This window comes from Mus pahari, chromosome 8, assembly GCF_900095145.1.
Source record: "Mus pahari chromosome 8, PAHARI_EIJ_v1.1, whole genome shotgun sequence".
NCBI classification, from domain to species: domain Eukaryota; kingdom Metazoa; phylum Chordata; class Mammalia; order Rodentia; family Muridae; genus Mus; species Mus pahari.
In genome coordinates, this window is record NC_034597.1 from 30,151,957 (window position 1) to 30,169,719 (window position 17,763).

At 37.3% G+C, this 17,763-nt stretch overlaps 1 protein-coding gene across 2 annotated transcripts in view; it reads right to left on the bottom strand.

Moving 5' to 3' along the window:
- Nrg3 (neuregulin 3) overlaps positions 1–17,763 on the bottom strand; it is a 1,055,513-nt gene that overhangs the window by 574,293 nt on the left and 463,457 nt on the right. For both annotated transcript variants that reach the window (XM_021203112.2, XM_029541389.1), the window contains exon 2: positions 15,689–15,818. In XM_021203112.2, the coding sequence (XP_021058771.1) occupies positions 15,689–15,818 (130 nt within the window). The remainder of the gene's footprint in view (positions 1–15,688; positions 15,819–17,763) is intronic.

Sequence of the window (17,763 nt, forward strand, 5' to 3'; positions counted from 1 at the left end):
CAGCAATCAAGGTGTCCTTTGGTTCACCTAATTAATCCTCTTATCCAAACACAGGGTTTCCCCATTTACCTTTATAAACCACTGTTTTCCTATGGGCCACATCTGTCTCTTTCCTGTCCAGAGAAAGCCCTTTGTCCCATTCTGAAAAAAAATTACCTCCTTCACTTCCTTGTTCCACTTCCCTGTTTCCTCACCCTTTATCTCTTGTCTTTGAGTTCCCATGCCTCTGTCCCTCCGGAGCAAGTAAATAGGCTTTGTGCTGAGAACTGGGTCTTGGAGGGTCCTGGTCTGATACAATACTTTTTCTTTCAATAAATGTTCATAAACTTTAAGGTTTCGTGTATATGGTTGCTTTGCTACATTTATGTCTGTGAACCACATGACTGACTGGTGTCCAAAGAAGACAGAGAAAGACATCAGATTCCCCCATAACTGGTTACAAATTATGAACACGGGCACTAGAAATTGAACTCCAGTCCTCTGGAAGAGCAGCTTGTGCTATTAACCACAAAGCAATCTCTCCATCCCCAACGTATTTTATTCCATTCATTTAAGTCATCTTTACTCTGTAGATAATAAGTCCCAGTATCAAAGAAGAAGCCAGAGACTCGAGAGAGCATCAGGTAGGTGAACAGAAATACTGGGGAGAAACGGGAGTTGTATTCACAGATGGATCATTTTATACATCCAGATAATGTTTTGCTTAGCCCGTGGGGGAAGAGATCAAAGCTACTATTTAATATCATTAAAATAATCATTATTTCTTTCACATATGCTAACCCAGGCAGAATAGAAAGAGCTTTGAATGCACTGCAAATAAAACCTTGTCAAAGAGAGTAAGGCATGCATGTGACTCTGATTGTGTCTCTAAATTAGCCCAGAAGAACACCCCAAATGGTGGCAACACTGTGACCTTATTTAAAGTCTATGCTTTATCAGCTCATCCTTCCTGACAATTCTTTCCAAGCTGGTGCTTTCTTATTCCCCTTTGTCTATTATTAGCCTCTATTTTATAACTGCTGGAGAATGCTTTCCTCCAGCAGTGGAGCTACCCACTGGCACACAAGCGTTGCTCTCCAGAGCCTGAGAGCTGAACACTTAGAGTTCCTAATTGAATCTCTGCCCTTCAGGAGTGAAGGGTCATTGGGATCAACCTGCTGTCAGAGGACCCCATGCAGGCCAGGCTTAGGGCATACTCACCTCTGGCTATCCTCTTTGTTCTTTCCTCTCATCTCCAAGCATGCCTATCCCTGCCAAAGCCTGGGGTTTATTTATCTAATGAAGGCTCCCACTGAAATAATCGCTCCTTTCACTGTTATAACTGCATTTCAGTATTTGTTGAAGAGAGAAAACAGTCATTTCAAAACTAGAAAACCGCCTCATTGTCAGAATTTCGTAGGCTTCTTCCCTGGTTTCTACTGGCGTTTGTGTTTCTATGGATGCCAGAATGTGTCTTAAACCCTGTTTGCTGCTCACAGCAGGCTGTAAAAGGAAATAGATACCCTTCTATTGGGAAATTATGGGACAGTTTTATTTGTATTGTGCTATGAAATAGTTTTTATAATGACCTATCATGTGCAAATGAATGAAAATATTCATGATTTCATAATTTAATCATCATGACAATTGGCAAAAAAACCAAAAAAACAAAAAAACTGAGACTCTTGTCTATACATTCACCATAAAAATAGTTTGAGCAGAGCAAAGTGAATTGGTGATTCTATCCTGTTTCATTCTGTCTTTGAGAATTATCTGTATATGAAAGTGAATAATTCAGAAAAGAAGTGACTAGATTTATAAAGAATTTACACTATGAGGTTGTTTTAATTTGCATCTAAATAACTTTGAATTTTCTTCCTTTCTACAATTTGAAGGGGATATTCTCTAATAACTGCTCAACAACCCATGTCTTTGCTGGCAGGTGGGGGCAGACTCTGGAATGGGAAAGAGATGGCTCTTATGTTGCCAAATGCAAATTCAGCTGTTACCTCATTTTAGAAGCTTCAAGGACTTCAATGAGGTTGGATATCTGATATTGTCATCTGCATCACAGAGCCCTTCAAACAAAATTGAACTCAAAAAGCCCATCAAGATACCTCTTTTATGAGTTTTTTGAGAATATTTATTACTGTTTTTCTACCATTATTTAGTGATCCTGGAACACTGGATAGGCTTAAGAGGCAAAGGCAAGGAGATGGACAATATATAAAATAACCATAGATTTATTATTGTTGGAGGGGAGGAGAAAAGAAACAAAGGAAGATTAAATATTACACCTGGAAGCTCTTACAGATGTGTTCATAGTGTATTTGTATGTGTGTTTGTTCATAAGGGGTGTGTGTGTGTAAGGACAAAGAAAGACATTTTCCAACAATTTAAACTTTGGTTTTGGTCTGCTTAATTTTTTGATCATTTAAGATTTTATTTGCTAAATATTAGATACATGCTTCATATACAAATATTCTCAATGCAGTAATCTTTATAATTTGCCACTCTGTCCTATGTCCAGGTTTTGATGTCCAGGGATCATGAAAAATTGGCCAACAACTCTGCTAACATCACACTCTAATTATGACTCTGAGCTCTGGACTCACAACGTCTGTGCAGTGGGCTCCTGTTGTCCAGTTCTCCACAAAACTTAATTGCGTTCTTTGTCTAATGGTATTTGGACCATATATAAATATATGTGGGCCAACAGAGATAACTCTGTTTCATATTTTTCTTGTATTCATAAAACTAATAGAATAGCCATGACCACACAGAAACCAACCAATGAAAAACTACCTCTGGATATTTAAATATAAGACTGATGTCCTTATCTAATTTTTCAGGTTCTAAGAACTGCTTATTTATTTTTATTTTATGTGTATGGGTGCTTTCCCTACATGTATCTGAATGTTTGACTTAGGACCATAAAAGTCAGAAGAGCCTTTTGGAATCCCAGGAGTAGAGTACAGATGGTTGTTAGCCACTGTGTAGGTACTGGAAATTGAATCTGAATCCTCTGGAAGAGCAGCCTCTACTTTCAACTGCTGAGCAATAAAATATAAATCACATGGGAATATATACAGAAAAACACACGGGAAGAGCAAAAAGCTTTGTAAACTCCTCTCTCTGTGTGTGTCTCTCTCTGTCTCTGTCTCTCTCTGTCTCTGTCTCTCTCTATCTCTGTCTCTGTCTCTCTCTCTCTCTCTCTCTCTCCTCTCTCTGTCTCTGTCTCTCTCTCTCTCTGTGTGTGTGTGTGTGTGTGTTTGTGTGTGTGCATATTTGTATGTTTGTATGTGTGCAGAATTTATATTAAAAGGAATATATACACATATGGTAGACTTGAATTCCTACAAATTTCAGTTTCATTTGCATTGTAATAATTGTATATCGTCTTTAGCACAACACACTATTGATCTTCACTTAGTCTACAGAAGATATTAGCAAAGCTACTTCTAGCATCGGTAAAGGTTGGGGGTTAAGTAGGAAACAGACTACAGTCCTCACGTGGACACATGGTAGGCAGTAACAAGAGTCAGTTGCAAATTTGAATGGAGGTAGGCTACTTAGTCAGACTGTCTCAAGAAAACACACAATGAAATTAAGTTTTGGCCATGGGTCACTATGTGTATAGATACTGGAAATATATTATGTCGAAGTGTGGATAGAAGTGATCTAAAGTGAGGCAGAGTTTAGATATTCCTTTCCAAGCAGTAAAGAGGTAGAGGTTCCCAGACCAGAGGAATTTTTTAAAGGAGTGGTTATAGGGTGGGTATTCCAAGCTTCTTTTTGGCTAATATCCATTAATCAGTGAGTACGTACCATGTGTGTTCTTTTGTGATTGGGTTACCTTACTCAGGATATTTTTAAGTTCTATCCATTTGTCTGCAAACTTCATGAAGTCATTATTTTTAATAATTGAGTAGTACTCCATATCGTAAATGCACCACATTTTCTGTATCTATTCCTCTGTTGAGGGACATCTGGGTTCTTTCCAGCTTCTGGTTATTGTAAATAAGGCTGCTATGAACAGAGTGGAACATGTGTCCTTGTTATATGTTGGAGTATCTTTTAGGTATATGCCCAGAAGTGGTTTAGCTGGGTCCTCAGGTAGTACTATGTCCAATTTTCTGGGGAACCACCAGACTGATTTCCAGAGTGGTTGTACCAGCTTGCAATCCCACCAGCAATGGAGGAGTGTTTCTCTTTCTCCACATTCTTGCCAGCATCTTCAGTCGCCTGAGTTTTTGACCTCAGCCATTCTTACTGGTGTGAGGTGGAATCTCAGGGTTGTTTTGATTTGCGTTTCTCTGATGGCTAAGGATGATACAACTCACAGACCACATGAACCCCAAGAAGAAACAAGATGACAGCAAAGTGTGGATGCCTCAGTCCTACTCAGTAGGGGGAAGAAAATAATCTCTGGGAAGTAGAGGGAGAGAGGAGGGGGAGGGGAGAGGGGGAACAGTTCAGATATGCAAGGAGATGGGGGAGAAGTACAGAGGGTCAGGAATTTGAAAGTAAGTGTGTAGCAGTAGGGGAGGGAGAACTGGGGGTCACCACTAGGAAGTCCCAGATACCACAGACCCAAGAGGTTCCCAGGACCCAACAGGGAGGGCATTAGCCAAAATAAACACCAAAAGCAGGAGATAGGGCCTGTAGAGACAATGTCCAATGGATAGGCACAACCACCAGTTGAGGTTTGGGGTCATCTACCCACCTCAAAAATATTAATCCAGAATTCCTCCTGTCAAAAGGAAATGCAGTGATAAAGATTTGAGCAGAAACTGAAGGAAAGGCCATCCAGAGACTGCCCCACCTATCTGCTGGCACCAAACCCAGACACCATTGCTGATGTCCAGAGGTGCTTCCTGACCAAGGAGCCTGGTGTAGCTGTCCCCTAAGAGGCTCTGCCAGAGTCAGACCAATACAGATGCAGATGCTCACAGCCAAACATTGGACTGAGCTCAGGGATCCAAATGGAGAAGTTAGGGCAAGGACTGTAGGAGCTAAAGGGGTTTGCAATCTCATAGGAAGAACAAAAATATCATCCAACCAGATACCCCCAGAGCTCCCAAGGACTACACCGCCAACCAAAGAGTACACAGGGTGCACTCATGTCTTCAGATGGATATGTAGCAGAGGATTGCCTTATCTGGCATCACTGGGAGGGGAATCCTCTTGGTCCTATGGAGGCTTGATGACCCAGTACAGGGAAACACTAGGGTGCTGAGGCAGGAGTGGTTAGGCAGGTGGGGGAGTACCCTCATATAGGCAGGGGAGAGTGAGGAGAGGTTATGGGGCTTGTGGAGGAGAAACTGGGAAGGTGATAACATTTGAAATGTAAATAAATAAAATAACCAATAATAGTGAAAAAAATAGAAGAGGGGTTAGTGGAAATGTTAATCCAGAAGATACTGGAGTTAATACTTCACTGTTGAGTCCAAGGACTGATATTTTGGTATATGCTGATGATATCTATGACACACTTGCTATTTCTAATCTAGGACATACATTAGTACAGGACTTTATCTCTGTATATGGAGATCTTCTAGCATCTTCCAACCTTCCTAGGAGCTAGTAGCTCCCAAGGAGAAGTAGTAACCTGTCAATCTCCACTTTTGGGTGTTGTAGAAAATGTACAGGATCTCAAGCAGAATGGCCCACAGAGGGAGTAGTGAGTGGAAATTGTTCTCTTTCTTATTTTTTTTGCAAGAATTGTGGAATGGAAGCATTCCTGCATCACAGGGTTATCTCCCTTTTCTACATTCTTCCATGTCTACTGTTTGAAAAATGATGATTGATTTGAAAAGGTGCTCCTGAACCAGTATGAGCCATTACTGTTCTTAAAAATGATAGACAGGAATCAGTTTTCTTCGCATCTGATAATGGGACTAGAGGTGAGCCCTATGAACAAGGTTCTTTGTGTACACAGGCTCTGAGTATATATAAAGATGCCATAAGATGAATGCAATGCTGTCCAAATAGGGCCAAACAAATGAGATGACAGAGGAGGTAGCTTACTATTACTATATTATACTCAACTTCTAACTCACGGTGCTTATTCTATGCTACTCTTTCAATGATCCTGTGAAGCAGTAACATTTCTGCAACTTAGCAGATAAAAATCTGAGTCACAGAGAAAATAAATACTTTGCCATTCTGTTAGTTAAAGGTGGATGCTGACTTCAGTGAGTCATTCCTTATGGGAGTCATTAAAACATAGCGAAACCAAACAAAGTACCAAAGACTTCAAGGACATCAGCATCTATGTTTTACTTACTTTTTCTCAAGAGGAATAATTTTTAAATATTCATCATATATATATATATATATATATATATATATATATATATATATATATATATATATCATGTCCTTGTGAGTTATATGATGTGGGTGCTCACAGCTGAAACTGAACTCAGGCCCTCTTTAAGAGCAATCCATGCTATCAAGCCACTGAGCATTCATTCAGCCTTCAATTAAAGCCTGAGTGAGAGAAGAAGCACCTAACCCTCAGGAAGTTGAGGCCCCAGGGAATGGAGAGGTCAGGTGGGGTGGGGGTTGGAGGGGTGTGTACTTCCTCTCAGAGATTGGGAAGGAGATATAGAATGATAAAGTCAGGATAATGACCGGATTGTAAAACAAGATGAAATAAAATTTTATATATATATATATCATCATCATCATCATCATCATCATCATCAAATAGAAAACAACATTCTAAAAAACCCATTGAACTATATATCTTCCAGATTTCATCAGCCTGCTACAAAAAAAACTTTGATTAAGTCACGTGACCTGTAAATTCCAGGCTCTATCGGCTGGAACAATACTGCATTGATTTTAAGAGTGTTTTAATTAACAGCACTATCATCAGACATTAGAGACAGAGTCCAAATCGATTGGATCCTTTTACATACCACACAGCAATAATGCTTTGTACTTTCATTTCATTTTACATTTTCCAGTTCATATTCGCATGTGTGATACTTCAGTGACGCTGCCAGAAAATATCATGTCCATCCACATTCCATAGCTGACAAATGAGGTTGGGGGAGGCTTGTCACATATCTATTGACAAGCTTAGTTTGTAACCTCACAACGGACGATAACGAAGGGTGACCTATCCGGAGCAATGTACCATCTGCCAGTGAGAGAGCACGGCCGACGCACTGGCCATCATGTACTGGCCATCACCTATTTGTATTCAACGTTGAAATATACAGAATTTCAAATATTTTCCATTTTNTTTCTTCTTCAAGGTTTCAAAAATTAGCTATACCCTATAGGATTTCAGTCACTCTGTATTCTGAACACTAAAGCACACAAATAGCCAAACCTTGGAAAAAATTATTTTGAAGAATAAAGAGAGCAAACAGTGCATTCTATTCTATCATTTATTTTCCATGAGTGGAGTCATTATTTTTTAATCTGTACATCTTTGCACTGAAGTACAACTTTTAGGCCAAAAAAAAAAAAAAAAAAAAAAAGGCAACAGGCTTTTCTCCTGCTTCACAGAATGGCAAAGCCAACATTCATTTCATGTTAATAATACAATCATGGAAGATTAAATTGATTAAATAAGAAAATAAAATCATCTTTTTCTCTAATTGCTAGAGATTCAGTACAAAGAAAATTGGAGGAAGTCAAGAAATAGGTGAACAGGAGAAATTATGGAACACTGCTGATTTTCTCAGGTATTAAAATTGTAACAGGAAGACTAAGGATTCAGAATGCTGGAAGTTCCCCGAGTTTCCCCATTCCAGTTCTAAACTGAAGACTTCTCATTAAACATAGCTGATGACATCTATACAACATATTTCACAGAACTTATGCAAAAAACATTATTGGTGCTTTTCATTATGAGCAAATAGAGAAATCAAATAGAAAGCATTCTTCTATACACACACACACACACACACACACACACACACACACACACGCTCACATACACATACACATGCACACACTTCCACACACATGTACACTGATATAAAACTATCAAGCATCATGCTTCCCTACTGTGCTTTTAATTTTAAATACTTTATCAGTCTTTTAGGGTAGGTGCTCATCTTTAGTTTTCAAATAGTAGACTGAAAAATTTAGCTGAATAACTTTTGAAAATGCCACCCAGCCAGTAGAAAGTTTTATGAAGCTTTTCTTACCTACCATTGAGTACTGAAATTTGTTTCCAATCCAATAAACTCTAACTCACAGTAAGAAAATAAAATTTAAAGAATAAATGTATGTCAAAAATGGATGCAATAGAAAACCCAAAAGAAAAAAGTGAAAGTTTTAAAAGTGAAAGTTCTTTGTCTGGGATGTTGTGGCACATGCCTGTGATCCCTCACTTGGGAGGCAGAAGCAGGCAGATCTTTATGAGTTTGTGACCAGTCTAGTCTACAGGGCTAGGTTGAGGCCACCAAGGCTATACAAAGAATCTGTTTTGAAACACCGAAAAAACTAAAAGAATGTGTGAGTTCTTGTTTCAGCTAGAGTTGACAATTATGTCAGGAAAAATTAAAATAAGCTGTGAGACTTCAAAAACAATAAACTCCATTTTATTTTATTCCTTTTTAGATTTATTTCCCATGTCATTTGTGCAACATTTAAGACTATGGTCATACTGAATGAGGGAAAACATAAAGGGGTGGGGGACTTCATGAATGTCCTGAAATTGTGATATCACACACATTTATTTGATTTCTGAGTTAATGAGTCTATCTTTACAGTCTCCATTCACAAAGAATTACTACAACTTAACCCATTTCTTCTGATCAAGAGCAATCGGTAGGTCACCTATGGATACTATAAATTACACAAATCATACGTGGGCCATGGCAATTTGTCTTCATCTTGTTATTAATCTCAGTCTGCAAGGGATCTATGGATGAGGGCATATTTTTCAGACATAGCAGCCTCCAGCCTCTCTTGCCTTGTTGATACCTTCCAGAGATGTGTGCCAGAACCCCATTTTCACTCTGGCTTTCTTCAACCACCGGGAATCATTATCCACTGCTCTCAGAGCACTTACTGGAGAACCATTTGATAAAGAGGATCCTCGCTATCCTGAAGAGCTAATGGACCTACAAAGTGACAGAGCAAAGACCTCACCAAGATAGTCCTGTAGTTTTATATGTTAGACCACTGGGACATTGTTGTACTGTTCTCAATCAATTCCCACAAAGCTGGGAGCTTTGGTTTCAAAGCCTCCTCAGGAAGAATGAGACCCAGCAATGTAGAGCAAGGCCTCCAGGGATCCCCCTTCTATTCTAGCTGCTGCCTTCCCTCTCCAAGCCCACCTTGTACCACACTTCACTGATGTGTGTCCAACAGCCCTTCAGTGCCAGTTAGAGATGGAGCTGCTGGCTTTCTTCATTTCACATGATCCAGGCAGCGTCAAATCAATAAATTTTCAAAATGATCATGATCGGTCAAAGTCCAGGCCAAATGTGATTGCTTTGCAAGCTTTGAAAAAATCTACCCCTCCTCTGAGAAGACAGGTATGACATTTAAGAGCTTCAATTCAATAGAGTCACCAGCCTTGAAAGCAAATTTGCCTTTGAACACATTAGGCGCATTCAGTTCTCCATCCATGTTAGCGACAATAGCTACCTCCTTCTCACTAATATGTTTATAGACACTGCTTATTAAGTGCTATTGTTTTCTAGATACAGCCTGAAAATAAGTAGACACTGGGATATTTATCTTCTCTTCAAAATAATTTGAAATATCTCTGGAGATACATATCCTATTTTCTCTTCTCCATTTCCGATAAGATATGTGATTCTGATACTATATCCAATTATATGATTCAAAATATGATATAAAGACTACCTATAAATTATTAACAAGATGGAGCAGGCACATTCAAAGAGAACTGATATTGGTTTAATCTGAAACTGCCTAATTGAAAGTTCTGCTATCAGCCTAACAATAGTGAAATATAATGACATTGACATAGTATAGACAGGGATGTGCTGTATCTCTTAATGGGAAAGTCAGCAATGCCTTAGATCAAGTGTTCCATGAAGCAAATACATGTAATGTACAGAGATCTTAGAAAACAGATACAATTTTCACAAGATAACAATTATAAACCTTTCCCTGTCTATTTATTTAGCTGTTTGATACGAACACAATAAAGTTTGCTTGGTTTTATCGTATATTCTAGTTCTCACATACAGCATGACAAAATGAACACTCTCACCCTCTTAAAGCATTTGGAGATTCATCACTAACTGAACAGATACGTTCAAATGCATATGCACATTTAAACTCAGACCTTACTTGTTTCTTTCTTTTGGTAATGACAAATAAAAATTTGGGGAACATTCTTAAATATAATTCACTACATAAATTGCTGTAGGCTTTGCCCTTAAAAATAGTAACTTTTCTATGTACAGAAACAAGTTTTATGAAAAATATATGTTTAACAATGCGTACACTTCTGGGAAATCTTGAAGAATCTGTATAAACAGAATTTACTTTTAACAATCACTTGATGTAGTTTAAGCTAGAATCGAGCAAGGTCCACCCCTTCCAAGAGAAAAAGAAAAGTTCCATCTTCTGTGAGGTCAGCCTGGTTCTCGTGCATTCACTTACTGTCTAAATTCATCTGAGGGAAGTACCACGCTCTGTCCCTTTCTTTACTCCCTCACTTGGATTGGATTTAATCTCACCCTTAGGATACTATGGAACATCTGATAGCTGTTAAGATTTTGCACTCTTAGCTGGTCAGTTCTCTCATATGTTTTGGTGTTGCTTTTTTATATGATTTTTTTTTTAATGCTGCTTCAAATGTTTATATCTAAAGCAGTGTTATGCATAATTTTTTCTTTCATTATTTCTTTTTTTGTTCAAATGTCCTTTTAGTTGCAGACATAAATAAATATGCAAGCTTCTTTATAAATAGATATTTATCTTCTTTAGGCTTTACTTACTTGCTTTTACATTAGCTTTTGTCATCACTGATAGCCTTTTATATATGAAGTAAGGAAAAATATATGCTTATGGATTTTGTTTGCCTGAGAACCATTTATTGAGCAACCAGAAACTCATATTTTTCTGGCTCACATCCTTGTTTTATAGGATGACCCATAAAACCATGGGGCATTTCTCATTAATTAGTGTGCAGATGATATCTGACTTCATAATAAATCTCAATTTAAAAGAATTAATAGTATTTATTTATTCACATATTTCGCATTTACATTCTTCTAATAAATTATTTTAAGATTTTAGTATTTCTTTCAACATTTAATAAATGTATTTTACATGAACTAATTTTTCAGAGCTTCCCTGAAATCGTTATAAAAATTGATAAATAAGATGAAATATTTGAAAAGAATAATCGTGATTATCTTTCCTCAATCTTTCCATATTATAATACTTTTTCCTTTGATTTAGCTTTTTTCTTGGTTACCTTTTGAGTCAGACTCTCACTGTGTCACTTTGGAGGAGCGAGAATTGGCTCTGTAGCCTAGGCTGGTCTAGAACTCTAAGATCCTTCTGTGTCTGCCTCTAGAGTGCTGGGATTACAGGCCTGTTTCACCACACCATGATCTGAATGAAAACATGAATTGTTTGATGAAGTATACTTTGAATGTCTACTGCATGCTTTGTTACTAGTTCTCTGTAATCAAGGAAAGAAGACTGTGTCAGAATGAGGTTTCCATGTTTAACAGCATGGAAAGAGTTCATGTCATTTGTTTGATCAGTGCAACTTTTTAAAAGTCAAGAAAATATCGGGAGTGGGTGGATTGGGGAGCAGGGTGGGGGGAGGGTATAGGGGGCTTTGGGGATAGCATTTGAAATGTAAATGAAGAAAATATCTAATAAAAATATCATTATAATTGGTCTCAGATTTTGATTTACACAGTATTTTATAACTTAAAAACATATTAGAAAGTTGATACAGATACATGCATTCATATTACTCTTCAAACACACCAAATAGGTACTTATTTTACTTGAAACATTTTCCAGTAACTAACACATCCTAAAGATACCACAAGTGTTATGCCAGTCACCCTCAAGTACTTGGCATTATTTCTGATATTTCTGAAGTATGAGACTATTTCATAAGTATGAAGCATCCTACTTCTGTAAACACATCATCAAGTGCAGTGCCATTTGATTTTTATTTCATTTCTGTATGTATTTATTCAACAGGATCTTGGTGGTAGAAAATGTTTACTAAACATTTACCAAGTAGGGGAAGAATGAATGAAATGCTACTTAACTACAATGTGACACAGATGGAATATTATTAATACTTGCTTCAGAAATTTTAAGTGTGGCTGACACAGGAACAAATGTGTGCCTCTTATTCATAGCAAATCTTGGAAGATGGATAGCAGGCATGCGTGCTATGTGGTATTTACAGCAAGGCCTGGGAGATGAATACCAGGGACACAATATGTGTGAATTATTCATTCTGACCAGTAAGAGATTTATAGACTAGGTGTCTATTAACAAACTTAAGTTCGAATTCTATATGACTGGTCTTTGTCATGATTAGCTATGTTGTCAGTCTATATTAAATAACAATTTGTCTGAACCAAATATTTAAGAAATATGAAGACAGAAGGACCAAGTATTACACATACTTCTAGTTGAGACACAAATACATCTCCTGAGTATGAGATATAATATTTAGATAGGCACAGTCATTTATACAGAAAGAAAGATTCCCCTTTTGAACATGAGACCTGTTTCTATGGACTAAACTGGGTTGCAAAAAGTTCCTGTGGTCAACTATTAATTTTCAATGTCCTAGCATATGAGCATGCTTGTGGAAGTGTTTTCTACTGAAAACTTATGTTTGCTTATTTGCTTCTTTCTTTCTTTCTTTCTTTCTTTCTTTCTTTCTTTCTTTCTTTCTTTCTTTCTTTCTTCCTTTCTTTTTTTTTCTGGCAACCTAGGGGTTGGCCTTCCCAGGACTTTAGTTTGTGAGGCAAACAATCTAGAATTATTTTCCAAACCAAAATGAAGTTAACAAAAAGTCACAGGGTGAAATGTAATCTACTGTGACTGACTTGTGTTCATGGAAGAAGAGTATGGAATCTTACATCTATAAAGGAGGAACAATGAGAAGGCACAGAGAGAATGCTTCCTACAGACTCAAAAGACCTCAAAAGACAGCAACTATAACGTCGCCTCAATCACTGACCTCTAATCTGCCTAATTGGGAGAAAACTGATTTCAACTGTCAATCTATGTAGTCAATCAATACATGACCTTAGAAGTACTATAAAATAAATGCACCATAGAAGTATGAAATCAAATAATGGACAGTAACCAGGAAAAATGTGGAAGAATAGGGACCAAAACTGAAAATAAATTTAGGAACATGGAAAGGTATTAGAGGGTGAAGTGGATAGAACCTATGTAGAACACTGGACATGGTAGTCGAATAATGTATACATATATGGCAATGCCAATAATCCCAATTAACCCCACTGATTTGCACAATTAATATCTCTAAAATAGAAATTTTAAAATGAGGACTAATATACTCATACATTTAAAGAATTAGTAAGACCATATGTTTAAACAGGCTTTGAGTCATCCTGTTCCTTTCTGTATACTCAGCTTTAAAACAGATGACTCATAGTGGCATTCATTGGTTGGGTTAGATTTGATCCATCTTTGTGGTAAAACACCATCAAAGAAAATTTCCCATTAGTGGTTTCTTTTAATTCACCTCTCCTTTAGTGCACAAGGAAGTCAGCTTTAATTGACAGCCCCTAATTTTTTTTATTCCTATTACTATAACAAGATATATGACACTAAGTATCTTGTAAAATAAGGCTTATGATTATCTAGACAGGAGACACAAACAAGATGGTGCCATTATCACATGGAACAGTGCCAGCATCACACTGTGGTATAGAAACAAAGAAGGAACTGGCCATAGATAAAAGGGTACACACGGTGACCATTGTTTAGAAGCAGGAAAGAAGCTGGATTCCTATTATTCAGAACAACCTGCTCTTTAGGAAACATATCCTCTCTTGTTGAATTTGACACACTCTTGAAGATAATGTTAATCTATCCACAAGGGTGGGACTTTCATGACCTACTTACCTAGTTACTAGTCTCTGACTCTTTAAAGCCATCACCTCAATCAGTGCACTGAGGACTGTGCCTCTAGCCTATAACTGTCTAGTAAGAAACCATGACACCAACCATAGCACTAATTTCACACCATGACCTCATCATGTTTACTAAAAGACTCTGGACATACACCAGGCTCTGAAACGTATGCCGACACATTTTCCTTGTAGAGATTAAAGTCACTTGTAGGTTACATACTAGCAAACTCAAAGGGCATAACAAATACAGAAAAAGTGTGGGATGAAATCATTCTTACATTTCCTCATTCCCCAGCAGGTGTGAGAGGGTAGAAATTAAATAAGCACTTTGTAATTGAAGTAGTTTCAGAAGATAGAGAAGGGGGCATGTAACTAAAAAGGCTCAGAAAATTGATGCTGAGTGTCCAAGGGTTCTAGGTGAAGAGCCACTGCCTTCTCTTTGCTCTGACACAGGAAAGAGATATTCTACTACCATTGGTCCATTCTTTCACACCTATAGCTCTGTCTGCAGTAGCCACACATTCTCCTCATAAACTCATGTTTGTTCATGAACCAAGCCAGTTTGGCTTTCATATTCTAAACCGACACCTATAAGACACATTGTTCTGAATCATCTTAATAAAACAACATGGGAATAAAATTTTATAAAGCAATAGAGAGAAGAAAGTCACAATTTTCCATGCTTCATGATTCAGCATGATTAATTTAATAACTGTGTCATATGAGAAGAGTAAATAAAGGAGAGGGAAGGGTTGTGGATACATATGGTCACTGAAGCATGTACAATTGCAAGGAAAAACAAATTACCAGGGTAGTGCTGGAAATAAAAGCATGGTGGAAAATATCTTTTGAATGCTAATTTGATTCTTCTATTGAGCCTTAAAGTGGCAGTGTCTAGGACCGCACTGTTTATCTCCCTTTGCTTGTATTTTTAGCAGTTATATAACCTGGTGTCTCTGAAAACCAATTAAACACCTTCCTGAATCTACTGGGAATTTTCCTTAAGTGCTTCTCTACCCGGGCTCTAGCAGGACGATCATTTCATTTACAATATCTTGCTGCAGAGCTGATCCTCATCGCAGGTGTGTTTTTTTTTTTTTTTTTAAAGTATGAAACTAATAAGTGTGGGCAGAATCATAATAAAATGTAGCTCTCTCTGGACACAGGTGCAGCCTCTGGGGTTTGCTTCACATTAAACACCAACACTCTGTCTAAGATGAACAGTTTGTGTCTCTTGCTGAAGTCCATTCAGTTGCAAGAAAGGATTATTTCTCAGGAAAGGATTATATCTGAGTGCTATGGTACAACTATGGATCTCAAACCATAAACATGAGTTTCAGAGAATTACCTCAATTAAATTGGCAGATATGAAGTAAATCTCCTTTGACTTGTTAGGCAAAACACAACCACCTTTATTGTATTTCTATTGTTTCATCATCAAACAAGAACAAGATGAGTCTTGTTCCTTTCATATTGATTTCTCCACTAAAACAGCAGCCCTGTACACACCCAGATGCTGTGTTGTTGAGGCACACTGCTACCTTCCACCTCAGGTCCTCAATGAGAGTCTAAACTTTAAATTATTCATTTCAGGGGCTTACCGACAGTGCTTATGGGATCCTGTCAGGGTCTCAATCACAAAGCATTCACCATCATTGAGACAATACGCCAGGTCCTTGTCTCGACAGGGTTTGAAGTGCTCAGATCGTTCAGTGGAGTATGTTGTAGTATCTGAAGAGGAGAGGAAAGAGGGAGATGTTGTTGACATATATTCTAACACATACCACTTCCATCATTAGCTTAACTGTGAGTCCAGGATTACATATAGGAAAATACCATGGGGATTGGAGACATAGGATCAATTCTCAATAAAATGGATTTATACAGCTGAATTAAGTTGTTTTACAGTCAAGCCTCCATTTACACAGACTCTGTACCCTGGGATTCAACTAACTATATCTTAAACATATTTAGGTAGGAAAAATAATTTGGAACTTGGCATAAAGAAGATCATCTCTAGTGCTAGCACCTTATAGAGGGAGAATGGAAAATAATGAGCTAAAGGAAATACCATGCTACATACAGAATTCAAAGACAGGCTAAGCAGTGTAGCATTGTCCTTTCTTGAAAAACAAAACAAAGCAACAACAAACAAACAGAAACCAAAGTCTGAAATTGCTAAAGCCCTTTTAGCTCTGCAGGATCTTGTATTCAAATTCTAGCACTAGAAATAAAATTAAGTTGTATCTGTTCATATTTCTTCTCCTCACCACTATCCCCTAAACAAGAGACACTGGCATATATTTAAACAACATTTGTATTATCCCCTACATCAAAAGTGGTGGGTGTGAGCTAGATTATATAGAAAGGAGTGCTTAGGAGATGTAAACAGTGAATCATTATAGGGCTTGAAAATGTAAGCAGAGTCCAATACTTGTCTTGGGACAAATCTCCTAAGGATACTTTCTCACTGCATCTTAACAAGGGAATCCCTCTAGAGAGACCCCTTATGCACATATAACATGAGCTAAATGATTTTAAATGAACGCTGTGCAACCACTTTTGGTTTATTTTGGTTTTAAACAATATGCCATATGAAGGATTAAAACATGACATTCATGTCCATTATCACTGCCAAATACTGTTAAACATTTGATCAGTGTATATCCTGACAGTCATGTGAAAATGCATGTCAGCATGTCATGCTTTGCTTATAGGTATAATTCCCTAATAGCTGTTATTCTTTCACATTCTTATTTTATTATATAATTAAACTCTCAATGCACCAAATTCTGAAAGATAGTCTCATGTGAAGAATAATCATGGAAAACATTTAGTGGTACAAATAAATGTGATTTTAGCATTTCTTTAAACATGCACTTTTAAATCATAGTTACATATATTTCTCACTAAGCTATATGTACACACCTGCATCCCAAATATTAAACAAGCCAGAAATATATCCTAAATACAGGATTATTCCACTGCCTCAGCTAGACATTTTTCCTAGTTGCAGAGCTTTAAGTAACTGAAGTACTAATAGCAATTCTACTACAATAGTCTAGAAAAATATGTGTTTTTAAAAGTGAAAGATGAATTAATTATTCAGGGTTTAATGCTGTTAAATTTATTTTCATGGATATAGGGTCCTCACAATGTTTTCAACTGCAGACTTCACTCCCAAGACTACCCATTCCTTAACTATATGACTTTCTGTTGGCCTGATTAGACGAGGCCTAATCAAAAGGTTACTCAGTAAATATGGCCTTCCTATCATCACAAATGAATCAAATGTTATGAATGAATGATAAGACCATTAATGACCACATTACAATGATACAAGAGTCAACATATCTCTAAGAACAAGAAGACATAGATATGACTTCACAAGGTGGAATAGTTTTGTAACATTTGAGTACTGGAGGATATTTCAATACAACAGTTTCAGAGCCTTCATTCATAAGTTATGAAAGATAATAAAAACAGGAGTTTTGATATCCGGTCCCCTTTGGATGCAATGGTAACTCTTTTAAGATACCTTTCTAATAAGACTTCTCAGAAGATAAAGGCTCTACAAAACCAACAGCTTTTGTTTTCTAAATCTCCCTTCCAGCAAAGATCTGTTATTATTCAGGGCAGTATGAGCTACATAGTCACACAGAATTCACCTTGCTTT